This window comes from Paroedura picta, chromosome 3 (assembly GCF_049243985.1).
Source record: "Paroedura picta isolate Pp20150507F chromosome 3, Ppicta_v3.0, whole genome shotgun sequence".
NCBI classification, from domain to species: domain Eukaryota; kingdom Metazoa; phylum Chordata; class Lepidosauria; order Squamata; family Gekkonidae; genus Paroedura; species Paroedura picta.
Window position 1 is genome coordinate 154,884,067 of NC_135371.1, and position 20,422 is coordinate 154,904,488.

The 20,422-nt window shown below is 48.8% G+C and overlaps 1 protein-coding gene and 1 non-coding gene across 2 annotated transcripts; both read left to right on the top strand.

The window, feature by feature from the left end:
* The first annotated feature begins 1,476 nt into the window (after positions 1–1,476).
* Positions 1,477–14,431, top strand: RHEBL1 (RHEB like 1). The gene is made up of 8 exons (XM_077328792.1): positions 1,477–1,648; positions 6,247–6,318; positions 9,201–9,268; positions 9,568–9,650; positions 10,756–10,812; positions 11,927–11,974; positions 12,911–12,995; positions 13,588–14,431. The coding sequence occupies exons 1-8, from the start codon at positions 1,597–1,599 to the stop codon at positions 13,675–13,677; spliced, it is 555 nt and encodes a 184-aa protein (XP_077184907.1). The 5' UTR covers positions 1,477–1,596; the 3' UTR covers positions 13,678–14,431.
* Positions 14,432–17,638: 3,207 nt separating this feature from the next.
* TRNAE-UUC (transfer RNA glutamic acid (anticodon UUC)) lies at positions 17,639–17,709 on the top strand. The gene has a single exon. It is a non-coding gene; the product is annotated as a tRNA-Glu (tRNA).
* Positions 17,710–20,422: the final 2,713 nt, after the last annotated feature.

A 20,422-nucleotide genomic window follows, 5' to 3' on the forward strand; every position in this document is an offset into this window, starting at 1 on the left:
GAAAGCGTCACCCCAAGGGTCAGACATGACCCGGTGCTTGCACAGGGGATACCTTTACCTTAAATGGAAATTAAGTGAGATGATATCAGCACTGTTTGATAAGATACAATAAGCACCGCAAGCCCACAAAGGCTGTGTACTCACACACTGGAACTGGCAACTACAATGTAGTCCCCTCCCAAAATGAGCTCTGTTTCTAATGGCAAAAAGGGAACCACACAGCTCTCTGGGGCCACAAACGCCCTTAATGTGGATCGTTATGTTGTAGTGCAGCAAATCCAGTCAGAGAACATTTTTTCATGCCTGTGTGAGTTCATGCTGAGAACAGCAGTACCTACGCAAGTTGCACAGGCTGCATTGCTACGCCCAGGCTAGGGAGATCAGGTTTATCTTACCCATCGTGGGGAAAGCTCCAGCTATAAACAGCAGGCCAGAGAAGTCCAAGATACCTTTTAAATAGCTGGAGCACGATGTCCTGGCTGAAATGCAGCGTCCACCCTGGGTACAGATTTGTATACAGTCAGAATAACGCACCTAAATTAGGCCATTATCTAATTAACCACTCTGTGCAAAGTCAGATAAACATTTATCCAATTAGCCCAAGGCCTCGGCTTATCTCTTGTCTTGGCCATCTTCAGCCACATGGTGGGGGGTTCTCCCTGGGACCCCCCCCCCCCAATGAGGCAAGGGGCCAAGGCCTCCCTCTGTGCAAAGGCCCCTCTCCCTCGCTCCAGGGGCGGCTGCTTGACGGGAGGGAAGCCGGAGGGGGCCGCTCCTCCCCAGCCCCGACCCAGCGGCTCAGCACCCCGGCGCCTGGGGGGAAGGGCTCGGCGCTCGCCGCCTCTGCTCGGTGCTGCCGCTCTTCGCCGGGGAAATCCCGCAGCTCCGGCACGGAGAGAAGAGCCCAGGCGCCGCCAGGAAGGGTCGCCGCTCGAGGCGGCGCGACCTTCCCGCCGAAGGATGCCGTCGCCGCGGACCCGGCAGCTTTTCCGAGGCAGGCGCCGTCCCATTGCGGGGGCGCCTGTCCGTCCCGCCCGGGAATCTCCCGCGAGAGACAAGCTCCGGCCGGCGCGGCCTCGCGGGCGAGGGTGCCCCGGAGAGAGTCCGGCTAAGGCGCGTCTGCCTTTGAAGACCCAGGCTGCAGAAGACGCGCCGCAGGGACGCCAAACAATGGGCCGCGAAATGCAGGAGGAAGACCCCCGCCACGCCGCGCAACCCCACCCCGGGGGACCCGGAGGGCGAGGCAGCCGCGGCCTCGCCGACGAGCGGGAGACGCCCAGGAGGGGCGGGGGAGCGTCGCCTGCTGCCTGCCGCGCGCTCCGCCCGCCCGCCCGCCGTGTGTGTGTTTGGAGCCCACGCGCTCCTTTCCCCGCCCTCGCCGTTTTCATGAATGGGAGCGGAGGCGGCCGGACCGCGCACGCGCCTCTCTCCCGCGGGCCAATGAGGAGCGGCGGCTCTAGGCCAGTGTTGTGGTCACGTGGGGGTTTGTAGTTGCGGCGCCCGCGGCTCTGCTCCGGCGGGCTCTTTCTCTCTCGCCCGCCCGCCCCGCGCACCCTCCCTCCCTCCTTCCCCGAGGCCCGGCGCCGGGTCCGTGCCATGCCGCTGGTCCGCTACCGGAAGGTCGTGATCCTGGGCTACCGCTCCGTGGGTGAGTGAGCGAGCGAGCGAGCGAGCGGCGGCGCCGGGGCGGGCGGGGAGGCAGGGCGGGGGCACGTGGCGAGGCGCTTCTCGGGGAGGCTGCAGGGAGCCCGCGGTGGCGGCGGGCGGAGGCAGGGCGGCCCCGCGAAGGGCACGTGGAAGGGCGTGCGATGTGGAGGAACAAAGTGCGGGGGCGCGCGGGTGGAGCCCCGGGGCGGGGCGGGGCGGGAGCAGGCGGGGGGCGGCTGCGGGGGTCGGAGCCGCTGGGGAGGGCCCGGGGAAGGCGCGCCGGAGGGTTCCCCCGAGCGCGGCGTGCGAGGCGCTCCGGATGGCGGGTCGCACGGGAAGCCTCGGGTGCCTTGCACGTGCGTGCGGCCGGGCTGCTTTGGAAGGAGTTGGGGCGGCGCAGGCGGAAACCCGCCGCCTCCGTTCGCAAAACGGGTCCTGCGCGCGTGTCCTGCCTCCGGGCCCTCCTGAAGGGCGGCCCTCCCGCGTCCAGCCGTCGCGCTCCACAGCCTTGTGGCCCCGAGCGGGTGTCGCCTTGGCCAGAGTTTGCGTCCCGGCGGTCGGCCGGGCTTGGCCGCTGAGGTACCACTCGGTGCTTTTGGCAAGATTGTCGCTGTTCTGCAACTCCCTGAAGCCGCCCTTAATATTTAAACTATTTGGAGGGGGGGGAGGGTGAGAATGATCTCGGACATGAGGACTGACCGTGTTGGCGTCGATTGTTCTGTGGAGCAAGACCTGCTGCAGCGGGATCTGTGCGCCTTCCGACGAAGCTCATGAGTAGGGAAAACCTGTAGCCGGGGCTGCGTGGCCTCTGCCGCCTGATTTCCCCCGGGGGGAACTATTTGTGCTTCTCCAACCTGCCCCTCCCCCACATCAACGCAATAAATTACTTGAGGGTCAGTTTTTTCTTAATCCGCACGTCGGGGAGGGAAGGACATGAGGGGCAAAGGTTATACATGGGAAGCAGGGGGGTGACATGGCTGGTTTCCTTAGCCAGGGGTAGTCAAAAGGCGGCCCTCCAGATGTCCGTGGACTACAATTCCCATGAGCCCCTGCCAGCAAACGCCGGTAAGGGTTCATGGGAATTGTAGTCCATGGACATCTGGAGGGCAGCAGACCTTGCGTGAGGGTGGGGGTGGGGGTTCCCCAGGAGTCTAACCTCCATATGCGGGGTGGGGGCAGACTGCTTGGCTTCAGAGGGTTTGGGGTGGGCGGGAGCGCCTCTCTGTGACTGGAAAGGGTTACTAAATCTGTAGGAGGCCTGCAAAGTGGGACTGGCTGTGAAGGGTTGTGTGTGGTGGGTTCTAAGGGGGGGGCACCTAGATGGCTCCTCCTCAGGCACAGCCTTCTGGGTCTTGCTTGAACAGTTCCTAAACAGGTGTGGGACCATCACTAGTTTGAGGCTGGTGTCGAAGACTGCAGAAGACTGCAGAGCGGAAGGCTCCCATGTCTTGGATCGGACAGACTAGTCATGCTCCGGTGTTCTCCTGCAGCAATGAATGCCACTGCCCCTGGAGTACTGTGTTGCTCGTATGCTTGCGAGGGGTGCTTTAAGAGAGGTGGAGGCGGTTTTCTGTGTTTGGTGAAAAGAAAGAAAGAAAAGGCTTTGGCTTTCATTTAATTTCCATTGATCCTGGTTGTTGAACAGGTTGCCTCTTTTCCTTGTGGCCCAGGTGGTTGCTATAAAAGAATCACATGCTGCTGTTGCTCAGTCAGTGCAACCCCTTAGTGCAGGGCTGGCCCAGCTGTGGCTTTCCAGAATTCCATGGACTACAATTCCCATGAGCCCTTGCCAGCAGCATGTCCATGGACATGTAGTGCATGTGTCTGAAGGTTACTGCAGTGAGAGAAGGACTAAGGACACTCCAAGTATTTAGTTGCCCAGGTTTCGAAGTATTTGCTGTTGAGTGCTTAGGAACTGTGCGTTTTCTTCTCTTTTGTCCGCTTCGTACGTGCTCATGCTCCTGTTGCCTTCTGCTGCTTCCACACAGTTTGCAGGCTTGAACTTTTGTATGTGCTTGCCTAGTTCTGCAAAAGCGCATGTACCTGTTGTTGGCCCATTCCTTTATCATCAGAAAACATGGGAAACAAAAACATGGGGGAGGGATGTTTCTGGTGCTACTATGGAGTGGAAAACTGGGGCTTGTTTGTCTCATCCACGGTGATGTCCATTCTAGATTATAGTTATGGATTCTCTGTTCTTGAATCGTCATCATGCATTGCAGTAGAAGAAAGGGAGATTCCAAGTCACTCTGTGTTTCTGGCTTCTCAGCAGCATATGTGTAGATCAGGGCTTCATGAAACCCTGTGGTTTTGGATGTCCCTGAAAGGGTTCCCCAAATGAGTGGGAGTTAATTAATTTTTAATATATTTTTTAAATGTGTTAAATATTTATCAGGTGATACAACCCTCCCAAAATGGCCAATGACGGGCCTTGAGTGGGTGGGAAGAGGAGGGGCCCCAAGTGGGTATGTACACAGCTATGCTTCCTGACCATATTCGGCACCATTGTGCCACTTCTAGAAATTCTCGAAGCCTGAAGAAGGTTTCGGAGGCTTCTCAACAGTAAAAAAAAGTTGAGAAAGTCTGCTGTAGATTCTTTGGCTTGCTCAACTGCAGCCGCAAAAGCATCCCTTGAGCCTGTAACTAAAACTCTGTTTCCTAAATACATTTTTTGAGGAGGCCAAACCCTGCCTGTTGGCTCTCTAAGCAAAATCAAATGTTCTGTTGGACTTCGGTAGTGTGATTTTGTCTGTATTAAATAAAGCCCTGTAATTGACTGAACAAATATGGGCTAGAGATCGGATTGCCAAAAGATATGTGCAATGCCTATTGTGTACCTTGCTATAATCTCAGGAGGCGGATAGCAAATACAATCCAGGAAAAGCCCCTATTCAGATACCCCTTATCTACAAAGCCTGGAGCAGTCTGTAGAGTTCTCCAAATGGCACCAAGTTCAGAAAGAAAAACCACCTACCTTCTTTGGAATTTTAGTGCAGGTTTTTGAATATTTAAACTGACAGATTCATTTTGGGGGGAAAGCCAGGTAAGAGGCCCCTTAATCTGTTCTATACGTTTAATGACACATTTTCATTAGTGTAATCACCCAGATAAAGTTATGTTTGCTTAAATAACTCTAAAAGGACTATTATGGACTAGTTTTTGCATTTTTATTCCCCTATTGCAGGCTTTCTCAGCCAGGGTTTCGTGATGGCCCTATAAGGGTTTCCCGGATGAGTGGGAGCTAATTATTTTTTAAATATATTTTAAAAACATGCTACACATTTATCAGGTGACATGACCATATATGGTTATGTCTACCAACTTCCCCTCCCAAAATGGTCAACGATGGGCTTGGAGGGGATGGGAAAGGGAGGGGCTTCCCAACCGTATTCGGCAAGATTGCACCACTTCTGGGCTTCCTCGAAGCCTGAACAGGTCCTAAATGGCTGCTGTATCATGTTTTCCTCCTCCAGTTGTTCTTCTCGTACTTTAGGTCAGTGGAGCATATCTTTGTCTTCTATTTTTGGGTGCACCATTTGTCTGTTTTTTTCTTTCTTTTTAGATATCTGTATCCCACTTTCCTCCTGGATGGAATACATTGGTCTCTCCTTACTGCAACAGCCCTGTGAGGGAGGTTGGGCTTGGAGGGATTGTGCGCCTGACTGTCTCTAGGTCACGCTCAGATTGACCTTCAGTGGCAGAGATGGGATTTGAACCCTGATCTCCAAGATACTATTCAACATAATAACCACCATACGATTCTGTCATAATTTTCATGATTTCATCTTCCTTTTGGAAACATGTCAACATGGACAAAGGAGAGCCCTGCTGGTTGGGGCATAAGGAGCCTTTAAATTGGGTTTTAAGGTTTTATAACTTGTGTTAATGTTGGCTTTATTTAGATTATTGTTGTTGTTCCCCACCTTGGATCCTGAGAGACTCAAAAGAAAGTGGTGGAAATTGTTGTCAAGTCACAGCTGACTTGCTGTGAATCCGCAGGGTTTTCAAGGCAAGAGACGTTCAGATGGGGTTTGCCATTGCCTGCCTCTTATCACGGCACTGGTATTCCCCGTTCCACATCCAAATACTAACCGGGGATCTCCTTCCTTAGCTTCTGACATCTGACAAGACTGGGCTAATTGGGCTATCCAGGTCTAGGAGAAAGGCAGGCATATAAATATTAAAAAATTAAAGGGTAAAAATGGATTTCCTTCTTACCAATTGGAGTTTGGTAACTTCTTACCAATTGGAGTTTACCAAGTTTACAAGCTTCTACACCATTTGTTCCTTAGCCACAGAGGAGTCACTGGGACAGTTGTGGTTTGGGACAATAAACCCACACATGCAACATTTCCCTCTCTCATTCCAGAATGCAAGTCCTTGACTAGCCACCCTTTAATGGCCTTAATTTGTACATCAACACAGTTCTCACCTTGGATCAAAAGAGGAGGGGAGCTGCTGAATTTTTTACCTTTTTAGATATGTTTTTTTACCTTAAAAATATTTTCAACTTTAAAAAAACGTCTTGCTTGCGGCTGCCCGGAGATCTGAAGAGCACACCTGCAGCAAGGCTTTTCTTCTTCTCGCCTCTTTTCCTAGGTAAAACCTCTCTTGCTCACCAGTTCATCGATGGGGAGTTTCTGGAGTGCTACGACCCCACTGTGGAAAGCAGTAAGTGTTACGGATGAGTCTTCACTGAATTGTATCTAGGCCTGTAGCTGATCAGGGCAAATAAGCAGAGAAGGTTAGCAAGACACTCAAGCAGGCTTTTGCCAGCGGGATTTCCAGGGGTGTCTTTACTATGTGTTTAACAGTGGTTTGACAGTGGTGGGAAGTCCACAAACCTCCTTGGATCATTTCATATTTAATCAGTGTGGGGGAGACCCTTTCCAGTATTCTGGGACAACTTTTTTTATAAGACATTTTTATTCAAGAAAAAGAAATATTACAGAACTAGCATTTGAAAAAAAGATAAGCATGAAGCTGGCATTTGACAATACGTATTTTGTTCTTTTGCATCACCCTAATATTATATGACACATGTTGCATCTTTGATAAGGATAGATTCAAGTGGGTAGCCGTGTTGGTCTGAAGTAGCACAACAAAGTCAGAGTCCAGTAGCACCTTTAAGACCAGCAAAGATTTATTCGTGAGCTTTCGAGTGCAGGCAGACTAATGCATGCACTCGAAAGCTGACTCCTTGAATAAATCTTCATTAGTCCTAAAGGTGCTATTGGACTCTGACTTTGTTGCGCATCTCTGAATTTGCATTTTCCCCAAAGTTATAAAAACTGATTATTACTTTTCATCCCGCTTTTTACTGGTCACTATAATCTAATACTGGACTCCATTTTTTTCTGAATTCCAGTTGATTGTGCATCAAATATATAAGTTTTGCCACTGTTCCATATTCCATCAGTTTATTTAACCAGTCCATAATGCCTGGTAAGAATTCTTTTTTCCATCTTGACGCATAAAGGATCCTACGTGTGATATGTGCACCTGAAGTCCTTTCATATCTTCTCCTCCCCAGCTGATTAAATTGGCTTATGCAGTAAACAAAACCATGCAGTCATGTTGTGTCACTATTCCTAAATCAGGAATAACTAGAAACAATAGAAGGCTAGCATGATGGGACCTCGCCTTGGAGAGGATGCTCAGCCCAGTTTTGTACGCTGTTATTTGAAAGTTATTTCGGTAGGGCTTGCCGTTAACAGTGCTTTATTGCTGAAACGTGTTCTAAGGGCACATCTGAAGAGATGCTGGGGAAGAGCAGAACTTGGGCGTCAGGATAGTTGCAAGTACACGGTTAATATGGCGGGGCCAGGGACAGCTGCAGCCCTGATTAGTGGCACATTCAGAGAAGACCCTCACAGTTAATCTCGGCCCCTCTTGAAATCCTGCTATTGGGTACGCTTTACTGATTATGATAATTGCATTGCAAAGGGAGGGAAATTGCTTCCCCTCTCTTTTTCCATGTGAGGCTTTTATCGTAACAATTGACGGGGGAATGCAAAGGATGTCAGCATCGGAACTCCAGCCCCCACCCACCCAAGAAAAGGAGATGTAGTTGGGCATGGGTGAGGGAGGCCAGCAGGAGAAAGAAAAAGGTATAGGCTGCTAATTGAGTGGGAAGGGGCAAATTGATCATGAGGCTCCCTAGACATTCTCATTTTCCCTGGATTTGGCCTGTCAACTTTCAGATCTTGACTACCAAGCTGAGGGCATGTAACCTCTGTCGTCACATGTGCTGGGCAAATGATTATGCTGTAGGCCAGGGGCTCATGGGAATTGTAGTCCATGGACATCTGGAGGACCACAGGTTGACTACCCTTGCTGTGGGCCAAATCCTCTCTTAAAAAGATGCCATTTTAATTGTGAATTAATTGATTAACTGTGATTGGAAGGCTTACTCTATAGGAAGATTACTTGCTCCTTCTTTTTCCATAAGGAAAGCTAGAGAGGGGAAAGAGGAGAAGGTGACTATAAATTAGAAGTGAACATTTTGAAAGCCATCCCCAAAGAATGTATCATTGGGGGGGAGGGCGGTTTGCTTTTCAAGCAAAGTTAGAATCAGATAAGTCTTGACTGTGCTTTCATAGAGATGTGGAGTCTTTTTGGTTTGAGCTTTTCAGATTCTAGGGGTTTTCAGCTTAAAACAGGAAGGTTCAGTGGGCCCTCTGCTCATTTCCTGCCTTGCTGCAGACCACCCCCCTCTTCACTATGGCCCCCTTCCTGTTTTTGACGGTGAATTGGTAGGTTGCCTTCCACACCCATTTCACGCAGAGAAACCGTTTCAGTTGTTTGAGGGCAGGTTTCCCCGTAAATCTGTTGCATTTGGGTGTGACTATTCTTAGAGCGAGGCTAGATAGTGGAGCTCCTGTTTTCTCAGTATGGTGATCGCTCCTGGGGAACACAAACACACACAGGGCGGGGAGAGAAACAGGGGAGGGTGATCTGCCCCAAACATTTTCCGTAGGGCTGCTAGCATGAAAGCAGATATTCAGCACAGATCTTCAACTGGGGATTTGTATGTGCATTAAATTTGCCCCTTTGATTTGGGTATCTGATGTTTCACGAATGACTTCCCTATCAGATGTTCCATGAAGTGCCACTCTCTGATGTACTGACTAGAAACACCTGTGCATCTGTCAGCTACTTTGCTTCCTTCCTTTTGAGGAACTCCAGGTATCAATTACTGCAGGTAAAACAGGGACGACGCTTCAGGGATGTGACACTTGCCACAAAGACAGTCCACAGTAGCTCTTGGTTCTTTTTGCAGGTGCCTGTTGCTTCTTCAGCCAGGCGTTGCTTTACAGTGTTGGTGACGTTTTCTTGCTTTGAAGGTGGCTTCCCCTGCTCCCTTTTCAATTTGAAAAGTGTTGGCAGTTGTGTGGTAGCAGTGGATGTGCTGCGGAGACCCCCAACAGGATTGGGTCAGGGAGGGGAATATATCCTGTTATGCACACACAGAATCTTTTGAATGCACGTGAATACCTCTGCTTAGGGGGAAGTTGGAGCCAAGTAACGTTGCTGTACATTGCCTTTTCTAGCTTACAACAAAATGTTGTCGGTAGGGAAGGATGAATTCCACTTGCAGCTGGTGGACACTGCCGGGCAGGTAAGGACGGCCATCCTCCTCTCTTTTCCATCACACTTTTCTGTCTGCTTTGCCTGGCCTATGAGATCTGTTTTGCCTCTGAATGCAACCATGTCTGGCATGCAGCACAGGCTTGTAAGCCTATCAAAACGGAGAGATCCTTGGTGAATTTGACTTTTTCCAAAGGTACTCTTTTTTTATGTTTGCTCCCCTCCCCCCCCACATGCATGCATGATCGTGAACTGATGCCAGCTACTTTGCAACCAAACAGCTCTTAATTAGTGTGACTCTCAGCATCACCTCATTTTGTGTTTGTCCAGGATGAGTACACGATCCTGCCTCACTCTTTCACCATTGGCATTCATGGCTATGTGCTGGTGTACTCCGTCACGTCCCTGAAGAGGTAAGGAGGCTCTGCAGTTGCTGCTGGTGCTTTGGCAGCTTGACTTGATGGCTGCAAACGTTGACCGTATTAATTAGCTGCACTTCCTCTAAATGTGATCAGGGCTCCTCTGAAGGCAGTGGAGTTCTTCCAGGCAGGAAAAAATTTCCCCTTGATATTGGGGGTGGGTGGAGGCAAATTTGGAGAGCTTTAGGTCTTGTCAGGGGTAGAATTGAGGCCCGGCAACTGGAGTGATCTTGGTTTCAATGGTTTGCATGTCTGTTTTCTCTTCCCTTTCTTCCGCAAACATGGCAGAAACATCTGATTTGGTCACACCTGATTTTGTGGTCTTTCTTCTAAGTGAGAGCGACCCAGCTCTGTCACTGTTCCTTGCATGTTTTGTGGAACCAGACTAAATCATTATTGCTGAATAATTCTATAGGCTGATAATTCTATAGGCTGATGGTAACCCAGTTAGCAGGGCTTCTGCCACTGTAATGACACGTATGTTGGATCTGTGGGAATAACAACACCCTTAATTCTTCTCCTCTTTTCAAAGCAACATTATGGGAGGTTCTGCTCTGTTTCAAAACTGCAAAAAAGACCCCCAAAACGTACCTGTTTATTTGTTAAAACTAAAATGTAAACGTCCTCAGTTTTGGGTAGGCAGCATGCCTTGCAATGGAGACGGGTAGCTGGCCAACCCAACTGTGGCTTCCATTACGATGGCTTTTACAAAAGGCATATCATGGAGAGGAGAATTGAAAACTTTATGTGTTGCTCTGAAAGTGTGTGGGGGGGAGCAATGGATGGAAACGAGAGAAGAAACTATGATTGAAAGAGAACTCCAATGTTGTCCGCTGATGCATGGGGCTTTACTCCTGCACATCTTACTCAAGAAGATCTTGTGGGTCTCCACTCCATTCAGTTCAAAATGTGAGGATTTCCAGAGCCCAGATGCAATACATTTAACCACTACCAGTGAGTCTATCCTGATCTTTGGGGAAATCACTTAGGAATGCACACGTATGATGAAGAAGGCATGAAGTGAACAAGCCATGTGTCTTAAGACTCAGAAGATGAAACTGTAAGTGTGCTAGCTGAGGTTTCCTTTTGTCTTTTGCAGTTTTCAGGTGGTCAAGTCTTTGCACAGCAAGCTGTATGAAAGCAGAGGGAAGACAAGGTAAATGCTAATTTGATGGGGGGCAGAATAGCAGAGTACAGTTCTAGAAGAAGGTGGAATGGAAGAGGTGGGGGGGATTGTAGAAAGGCACAAGAATATGGGGGTAGGGGTGCCTCATGTGGTGCCTTGTTACAGGGCCTGTGCCTGAAGGATCAAAGGCACCTGTTCTGGAAGGAGCAGAACTGCATTCTGTTGAGCAGCTTCTCAACAATCTGTGATTTTTTGGAAGGGAGGTATTTCATAGGCAGGTTGGGCCACTACCATTTGTTTAAATAACCCCTGCAAATAGTTCGTAAGCCTTAAAAATCCTGTTTGCAATGCTAGCTCTTAAAGCCGGGAGATGTGACACCCTGAGTGGCTCCAAGCATGTGCAGAGGGCATTTCCCTCATTAATGACTTGAGTCTAATCAGTCTCAGCATACCTAAGAAGACTCCGATGGGTAAGGGAATTGTTTCAGAAGTTACCGGTTTCCTGAATCTCTAAATGGCTGTGTAAACAAGAAATTGGGAGGTCTGCGATCAGATGCGCCCCCAGCCTTCTTAGATGTAGCCGAGGCTTTAGACTGGGGCAGAACGGGAGGCGAGTGGAAAGGAGGAGGTTTAATTCCTCCCCCTTCCATGCAGTGTTGCCTATCAAAACCAGCTCTTCCTGATGAAGCTCTCGGAGAAAACAGGCAGGTATCCTCTTTGCCCCTCCACCCCCAATCTTTTTTCTTTTGAGGCTGACAGGGAAGCATATGTAAGTCTGTGTTGTCTTTGGCACAACTGTGCATGCCAGCAGTCCGAATTGGAGAGGTGAGAGTTGTAGTTTTCCTTAAATTAAATTTAAGGAAATTTTTAAAAGAACCCTTCCACTATATTGTCTTGTTTGATCCTTGGGCTCAATCAGGGAGGCATAGCAAAATTTGGAAAGATCTTGAGCGTGCGAGAGAGAGAGAGAGGGAGAGAGCAGCCTTCCCGAAGAAAAGGGCCAGATGCCAGCCACTCTGCAGGGTGGGATATGGGTTTGAACCTGCTACGCCTGACTGTTGTGGTGGAGCGATGGGTGGAGAAGGATGGGGCCTCTTTGGGTACAGGAGGGGCCACACTGAGTGCTTTCTCTGTCTTTTGGCAGGATGCCTGTGGTGCTTGTTGGCAATAAAGCAGATCTCTCGCTAGAAAGGTAAGGAGACCTTTGAAAACAGGGAGGGGCCACTTCAGTCTGTCCTTGAGTGTGGCTAACCCATGCTGTGTGAGGCGGGGAGTGGTGTAGGGATTTTTTTGTCCTTGGCTCCATCTCTTAGAACAATATCGTGCCCTTTTGTTATGTTTCACTAAGTTGTCTTCACGGAAGGAAATATTTTTAGTCCCTGATGCATGGAGAAGTTGCTCTCGTGCCTTTTCTTAGCACTTGAGTGTGGAAGACTTGCACATTTCTCCTAGGTGTGAATAAGTATATGCATAGCATATGGTGTGTGTATCACTTCCTGTCTTCCATTTCAGCTCTACCGTTGCCACATTCCTAGCATTCTAAAGGCTGATGTCTTAAGGAGGCCCATGTAGCAGATATCTGGTGGTTCTGCTGCTTTCCTGAATTCATATCCTGGGATCTGTGTCCCTCGGATTGCACCTTATGCAATGAATCTGAACTGGGCTATCTGAAATTTTGCCTTGCCTTTTTGGAAAAATGAGCTTCTAGCCCTAGGGCAATGTAGGTTGTTTTACCTGAAAGCTTTTCACGCTCTGCCGTCAAAGATGGAGATAGGAGGAAGCTCCTGAATTTGGCCTGAAGAACATTATATACAGGAGTCCAGCGGGAGAGTGTTTTGATTTTTAGAAAGGGCAGTGACAGTAGATTGTGTTTACGAATTAGAAATTATTATATACTTGGCAAAACGTTAAGTAATCCCGCACAGAATATTTGGGTTCTTCAGTGCTGACTGTTTTTCCATATCTGATACAGCAAACAGTAACAGGGCTCCATTTTTGTCACCCCACACATTGCATACCCGGCCCATAAAGCAGCTGTCAGAAAATAAAATATGAGAGAAATGGTTATGGCAAAGCAAGGTAGATGCGACTTTTTTTTTTAACTCTCTTTTCCTTGGCGTGTCTCCAGCCGTCAGGTGAAGACCGATGAGGGCAAGAAGCTCGCTGATTCTTGGGGTGCCGTTTTCTTGGAGTCCTCAGCAAAAGAAAACCAGGTCAGACAACCTCTTCTGATTGGAATCAGGAGGGAAAGATGGCGCATACATGCATTCCTGAGTTGCTCCAGGTTATGCGAGGTCATGAACAAAGCAGCTTCTACCGAGTCGGACTGCTGGCCTACCAAACCTTGTAGTGCAGGGGTAGTCAAACTGCGGCTCTCCAGATGTCCATGGACTACAATTCCCATGAGCTCTGCCAGCGAACACTGGCAGGGGCCCATGGGAATTGTAGTCCATGGACATCTGGAGGGCTGTCCAGATTTGGCTACCCCTGCTGTAGTGTGACAGCAACTCTCCAGGGTCTTCGCTAAGAAGTCTTCTACTCCCTGGTTCTTTTAACTGGAGATACTTGGTGTTGAACCTGGAATCTTCTGGCTGCAACGTCCTGAATTAGAGAGGCCTGGGAGTGGAAGGCCACCTTGCTTGTGATCCTTACCACATTCTGTAGTTAAACCGGGTGGACACAATTTCAGCTGTCTTATATTGCAAAAATGAAAGTGGAGGTTTTCCCTGGTCATCCGTGATTTCTTCCTCCTCGTAACAGTTTTTCCTCTCTTCTCCCGCCTCCCCCCCCCCCCCCGGCATGCAGATGACTCAAGGTATCTTCACCAAGATCATTGAGGAAATAGACCGTGTGGACAACTCCTACGGCGAACAGCGCAGCTGCATCCTGATGTGATGTCCCTGCCCCCCCACCCAAAGCCGCTCTGCCGGTGGGAGGGGTGTGTGTCAGGGTATTCAGGCCGAGTCAGGACAGGTATTGCCACTACCTAGAGCCCTGTGCAGCGGGCCTGAAGGAGCTTACGGGTAACCCACAGAAGCCGCAATATACCTCATCGCTCGCCCCCTCTATGAGGCGACCACGTTTTTGCACAATGAGTTTGCTGGAAGCAATCTGTATCTATGTATATGTGTTGCCAAATGTTTACAGAAACTTGGGAGGGCAAGGGCACAACTGGATCTATTTATGTTTTTTTGGTTTTTTGATGGAGGGGAATCTCCTGTATATTTATATTGAAGCTCAGTCTGTATACGCACAAGTTTACACATGCCTGTTCACGACTGGATGTGATGGAGAGGCACCCCAGTGGCCTCTTTCTTTCTTTCTTCTGTGGGCCAGTTCTTCAGTTCATTGCTTGTTTTCGATGGTGAGGGACTCGCCATCCTGGGCAGGCGTTCCGTTGTGCCTCTTGCAACCTGCTGCCTTATTTTAATTTTTCTGTGAGATTCCCAGCTGCAAACTGGGATTCAAAGATGGTTGATTTCTCTTAAATTTCTACCATAACTTCTTCCACCTCTTCCTCCCTCCCTTGCAAAAAAGAATTGGCATTCTGTTAACAAGGAGGAGGCATGAAGAGGTTACCAGATCCCAGTTGACTCATATTAATTTTGTTTTGGATGTATGCAAATAAAAGTGACACCTTTGTTCAGGATCCAGATCAAGGTGGTGGTGGGGGGGATTGATCTGTCAAATATCCATGTGTTTATCACTACTCAAATGGTATGGCAGCTAACCTCTGTATAAAAACTGAAACTGCCCAACTAGGTAGAGCAGAATTGCGGGGGGGGGGGGGGGGATATACCGCCAAGGTGCTATTGAGACTCTTACACTCTGCTTGCATTCTTCGGCTCCTTTGGAAGATATGCCAAGCAACAGCAATGCAGTAAGCGCTAGCTTCAGTGCCAGCAGGAAATGTGACATTGTAAGAGGACAAGTGCGACTTGTGCCGATCTTCCTAATTTGCTACTGGGTAACAAAACTCTAGTGCCTCTTCAACACCATTCGCTGCTCGTGGAAAACAACGAGGGCTGGGGGACAATGCCCAGCTGGAAAGAGACTGCTTGGTTGTGCTTCCACAAATTCCATGCCGACATTAAGGAAGAAAGCAGAGAGATGGTGCAGCATCAACATCTGTTATGCTCCTGTGTGGAACGAAGCCTGTCCTTTCAGGGCTAAGCATGTGGGGAGTGATCTTGTTCTTTTCAGGCCAATGGGCTTCTCTGCAACATGAAGCTGCATTTTGCTTCCGTTTCGTGTATGCGGAGGAATACTCTTCGTGTCGTGAGAAGGCGGCGGGTGCTTGGATCTTGTGTTTTTTAAAATGAGGCTTTTCAGCCACGTGTCGTGGCCTTTTAGGAAATGGCCGTCCACGCAGGGGCCTGCTGCTTTAGTCCGAGCGCAAACGTGGGCCTGCTCTCTTCCTGCCGTGTGGGCCTGCAACGCATGGGGTGTGTAAGCACATAAAGGAAATTCTGCATTCCCACCGGCTGTCCTGGGGTCTCCAGGCCCTTCATGCAAAGCGAACCGCCCTCCCTAAAATGGTCGCTCTGGAACTCGAGGCAATAAGGCGGCAGCACATGTTTCAAAAAAAGTCTCTTGAAGCACAAGGAGCAGTGGCTTGAAATAGGGGAGGTGGGGAGGCCTGGAGTGAGTTGTGCTTTCTGTCTCAGCCATAGCACTGTGTGGGTAACTTCTGGTCATCTCATTGTCTGTGGCAGACGAGAGAGCACTCTTGAGTTTGGGGGCAGGGACACCAGCACTGAGCCTGTCCTCAGCAAGCCCCTGGCCAAGGTAGTGTGGTGGGGTTTGAGCCCTGGGCCCCCCAGCACCAAGTTCTGAACCTTACAGGGTCATCTTCTGGGTCTTAAGACTCTTGGCTTGTTCACGCTGAATTTGAGCCAGGCTTCATTGTACTGTAAGGAGCTCGAAACGGCACATTACTCTAGCTAATTTAGAACCATCAGCACATTCTTGGCCATTGTAGGGAGATGTAAATGGAGTCAGACGTAACCCAGGGTGCTTTGAAGAAAGGGTTCTGGATTGTTAATAGGTTTACGCGGGCAGGATGGTTCAAGCCGTGTTCAAATAGCCTGACCAGTGAAATCAAGTGTTGCAGCAGGGAACGCTTTAGGTGGGATGGAAGCTTCCTGCTTCCTCTGTTCTAAGGTTAGTGCTGCCGGGTTTGACCTCAGATGTTTGTACTGTGTTCATGCATCTAGTTGTGCATTGCTGCTGCTGCTGCTGCGGATCCTTTTGCCAGGCTGAATTTTAAAAGTAGCAGTTTGCCTGCCTGCAGCTGCCTTGGCGGCAGTGCCCAGGTCTGGTGCATCCCAGCAGCTTTCCTATGGCCATAAATTGTGCAAGCAAAAAGTATTTGGGCTTGAAGGACTGGCCATGGGAAAGGGGCTGGGGGCAGATTGAAGTTTGCAAGCGCTTACTATTTTATCCAAATTCTGTTTTGAGCATGGGCTGGATCAGCTTACCTTGTGTGGCAATATAGGCAAGGATTCCTGGTCGTGAACAGCACCAGCATGGGGGAGGAGAGAGAGAGAGAGAGAGAGAATTCTCATTCCGTGGCTGTGGCATCCTTCAACTTCCCTTCTGAGCCGTGGTGGCCAAAGAGGTCTCGCCCCCCTAAACCCTTCATTGCCTTGCAGGCTAAAAATGAAGTTCTCCAGGGCAGAGAGCTGTTTTGGCCTTAGAGGCTGCCTTCTGTAGCGCATCTCGAGCCACGAACAGTTTGTCGGGTGATTCTTGGTTGCTTGCGCTGAAGGAAGTGTCACTCTGCCTCCTCTGGTTCTGACCAGATCCACCCTCGTCTCTGGTTATCCATTTTATGGTGCGCTGGGAACAGAGGTGCCTCGAGGCTTGGTATCTTTCAGCATTTGGAGTGTTTCTGTGCTACTGCCAACTGTAGAGCTAATTTGCTACTAATTGCATCAATTATGTTGTTAGCAACAAGGCAGTAATATTGAGATCCTGTCATCCTGAGTTTGGGTCCAGGCTGATTGAAAACATAAACAGCCTCGAAACAGCCCTGTCTGAAACCTTTTCAGTCTCCCTGCTTTAACGGCCACCTCGAAGGCAGTAGGAAAAAACAGCTTTATTGGGAGGAATCAGAGGTTGCTTTGTCCTCCCCCCCCCCCCCAAATGCATGCAGCTTCAACTGGCAGGACTCCCAGCTAGTTGTCTCTCCTTTTGTGAGCTATGTAGGCTCTTTGGTATGGACGAAACTCGGTTTTGCCTGTTCCTGGCAGCTTGTGCTTCCCTGGTTCCCATCTTTTTTGGCCAGCTGGGCCATCAGTTGGCCTTGGCAGCTAGAAAGACCTTTCTTGTCAAAGTATCCGAGATGGCATTTTTGCCAATTTCTGTTTGGAGCAAGGAAACGGAGCTTGGTACCAGCGAACGGCTCCCCTGTTGCTCTTTTGTGTCCGAGCAATCCATCTGGTTCTGACACTAGCGACTGTGGTGTGAGGGGAAGGGGGCAGAGCCCAGTTCTCGTGGACACCAAAGTCAGATGCCTTCCCAGCAGATAAGAAAGTAATGGCGTGTTCTGCCACAAAGGAAGCATAGGAGAGTTTTTGGGGAGCACATTCTGCCAACATCTCGTTAGTCATAGTTTTCCGTGAGCGCCCAACCCCTCAGGGTTTTGGTTCTTAAAAAAAAAGAAATCACATGGTATAAATGTCCCTAGGACTACTGCCAAGTTTGAAAGAGTTGGAGGTCTAAAACAATATACTAAATGAGAGAACAAAAGGAAGGGTAGCACATTGGGGTGGCTCGTAGATTACTGTTTTCTGACTTGCGTGAACTTCCTTGGGCCAGCACAATACAGAATTGAGACCTGCTCTTGCTAAAAGGGCTGTGGCTCAATGGTAGAGCATCTGCCTTTCATGCAGAAGGTCCCAGGTTCAATCCCTGACACCACCAGTTAAAAGGATGAGAAAAGACCGTTTCCTCTTAGACCTTAGAGAGTCCCTGTCTGGCAGTGTCGACGCTATTGATCCTGACTGTCCAGCTATCTGATTTAGTATAAGGTGTGTTCAAAAGACAAGAGTATGACTATATTGATAAATATGAAGGTTGTAGCTACTTGCTGAAAGAGGGAGACTCGTATGTTGTCATCTTCGAAGAAGAGGGTCCCTCCCTTCCAGAGTGGCAAAGAAGAGCTAAGGCTGGGCCTATGACTTGTTGAGGGTCATCATTCAGAATTTAGTCCATGATTCTGAACTCAAAAGAAGAGGGGCGGTTGGCTGACTAATCCTGCTATTGTTAGATCAGGGACAGGCCTAGTGACTGCATATGGATACTGCCTCCCTTTGCGAAGCCTGAGTTGCTTGTCTGTTGACCAGTTGAGGAGCTGGGGTATTTTGAAAGCCCAGTCATCTATCATGGATCACTGCATCAAAAAATGAAAATAAGCATAACAGGGTTGCTCAGTCATTCCCAATGAGCTTGCTGGGACATAGCGAATGGATGGTCATCTGAGACATGGAGCGGTAGCCGAAATAGTTCTTTTGCACTTAAAAGACTAACACACTTCTGGCATATGCATGATGGGTGGGCTCAAACCTACCTGCTTCAGCAGGTGTAAGAACACAAGGCAGCCATCAGAGCTCCCAATAGCAGGATTGGATCCATCTTGGTGCACCACTTTACTTCCCCGTACCACATGAAGGAAAGCAGTTTTGCAGTAGGGGCAGAAGTGCCCCCCTTATTTGAGAGCAGGCGGCTGAGCTCTATAGGGGAAATGTATGGGGGGGGGAGTGCCCATTGACACTTCACCTAGCACAATGATGAGTGACCTAGAAATAAGTCTTGGCAATTTGGTGCTATGTAAAAAGAAGCAGTCTGACAATGAATGGGAGAGGCTGGAGTAATTGTAATGTTGCAAATGGTAGCAGTGTCTTGCTAGAAGGCAAACCAATCTTTTAATGAAACTGGGTCAACAGATGGAAGGTGTGTCTTGCCCTGTAATATACTGTATTTTTGTTGATTTCTGTTTTGAGCAAGGAAACAAAGAGCTCTCGGTGCCATTGTGAAGAGTTCTTTTTGGTGGCTGTCCTCTTATGAGCTACCATGTATTTCAGAACCTTACAACTGGTTCTAATACTCCCTGGGTGGGTGGAGGGGTGGGTGGGAGGGAAGGGTGCTGTTAACAGCAAACATGAAAACATTCAAAGTGTTAAGAGGAGAAAAATACCTGCCTTCGTCATGCTTGGAGCATTTCCATAGCTCCACTCTAACCTTTCAGTTCCCCAGCCCAGTTTAATCTGTCATTCTGTGTGAGAATGCTTTATAAATATATGTAAATAAAAAGTCTACAATGGGTAAAAGAGTCATCTTTTAATCTACATGTTCAAGCTCTTGCTGAAACATTTCTATGAAAACTGACATGGTTTGAGATGAACCACAGAAACCGCTTCCTGGGCTGTTCAAAAAGCTTCAGAGCTGATTACTTGTTTTGGGGTAAGGATTGGCCTCGGGGCAAATTCACACATTATGGTTTGGATTTATTTGCTTGAAGGTGTGAAGACTATAAACAGGGCAGGGGCCAAGCTGGTGGTATAGTCGCTTCCTAGAAGCCCAAATGTGGCGATGGCTTCCTGTTGAGTGGCATTTCAGTGACAAAAGACGCTTCCACTGTGGAATGTGTGAAGTCTCATGTACACTTCATGGGTATTCCAGTGATCCCCTGCTGCAACTTTGGGGTTCTTTAAAAACAAAAGAACGGTTGGAAGCCAGAATTGGGAATAGGAGATGTCATATTGTTTCCGCGGATGGGTGAGAAAGGAGCATAGAATGATTCTGAGCATATACTGAAGGAAAAAGGGCTGTGCAATTCCTTCCCTTCAGTTCTAACCTTTGGCCTGCTGGATTAGATGCCTGTTCAGGGTTCTCAACCTGGGGGTCGAGACCTCTTTGGGGGGTCAAATGACCCTTTCACAAGGGTTGTGGCAGGGCAAGCAGCTTGGCTGGGGGGGTGCCATCTACACAACAGCCTTGCGGGGCAGATCAAGATAGAACGTTTGTCTGGAGCAGCGGAAAAGAGTGAATCAGCATGGTGGGATAAATGGCAAAACTGAACTGGGAAACTCTGGGGAAAAACAGTTTATATACAGTCATGAACAATGGATCTTCTCGCTATTGGTCTGTTTTGGTTTAATTTCTGTGAAAGAACACTTGCATAATTTTATGGTTGGGGGATTTACATGAAAACAGGCCCTAGTCTATTCCACTTATGTGGCCCTTTCACCTCCCATTTTTAAGTTTGTAAATTACATGAGAGATAATAAAATACATCATTACTGTGATATCAGTATGTTAAACGAAACATGTTGTGATTGGTACTAACCTTTATAAAAAATGTGGAATATAGGCCCCTCTTAATCTTGAGGCCCTAGGCTGAAGCCTAGATAGCCTATAGGAAAATCCGGCCCTGGGGTCACCACAACATGAGGAACTGTATTAAAGGGTCGTGGCATTAGGAAGGTTGAGAACCACTGCTGTAATTAGAAATGTGGCTGCCCAAAGAGTCTGGAAAGCAACCTAGGCAAACCTCAGTATAATCCATCTGTTTCAAATCTAATTTGTAACCATAGGCCCTTACAGCGTGGACTCAGTCAAGATGCACAGTGACCTT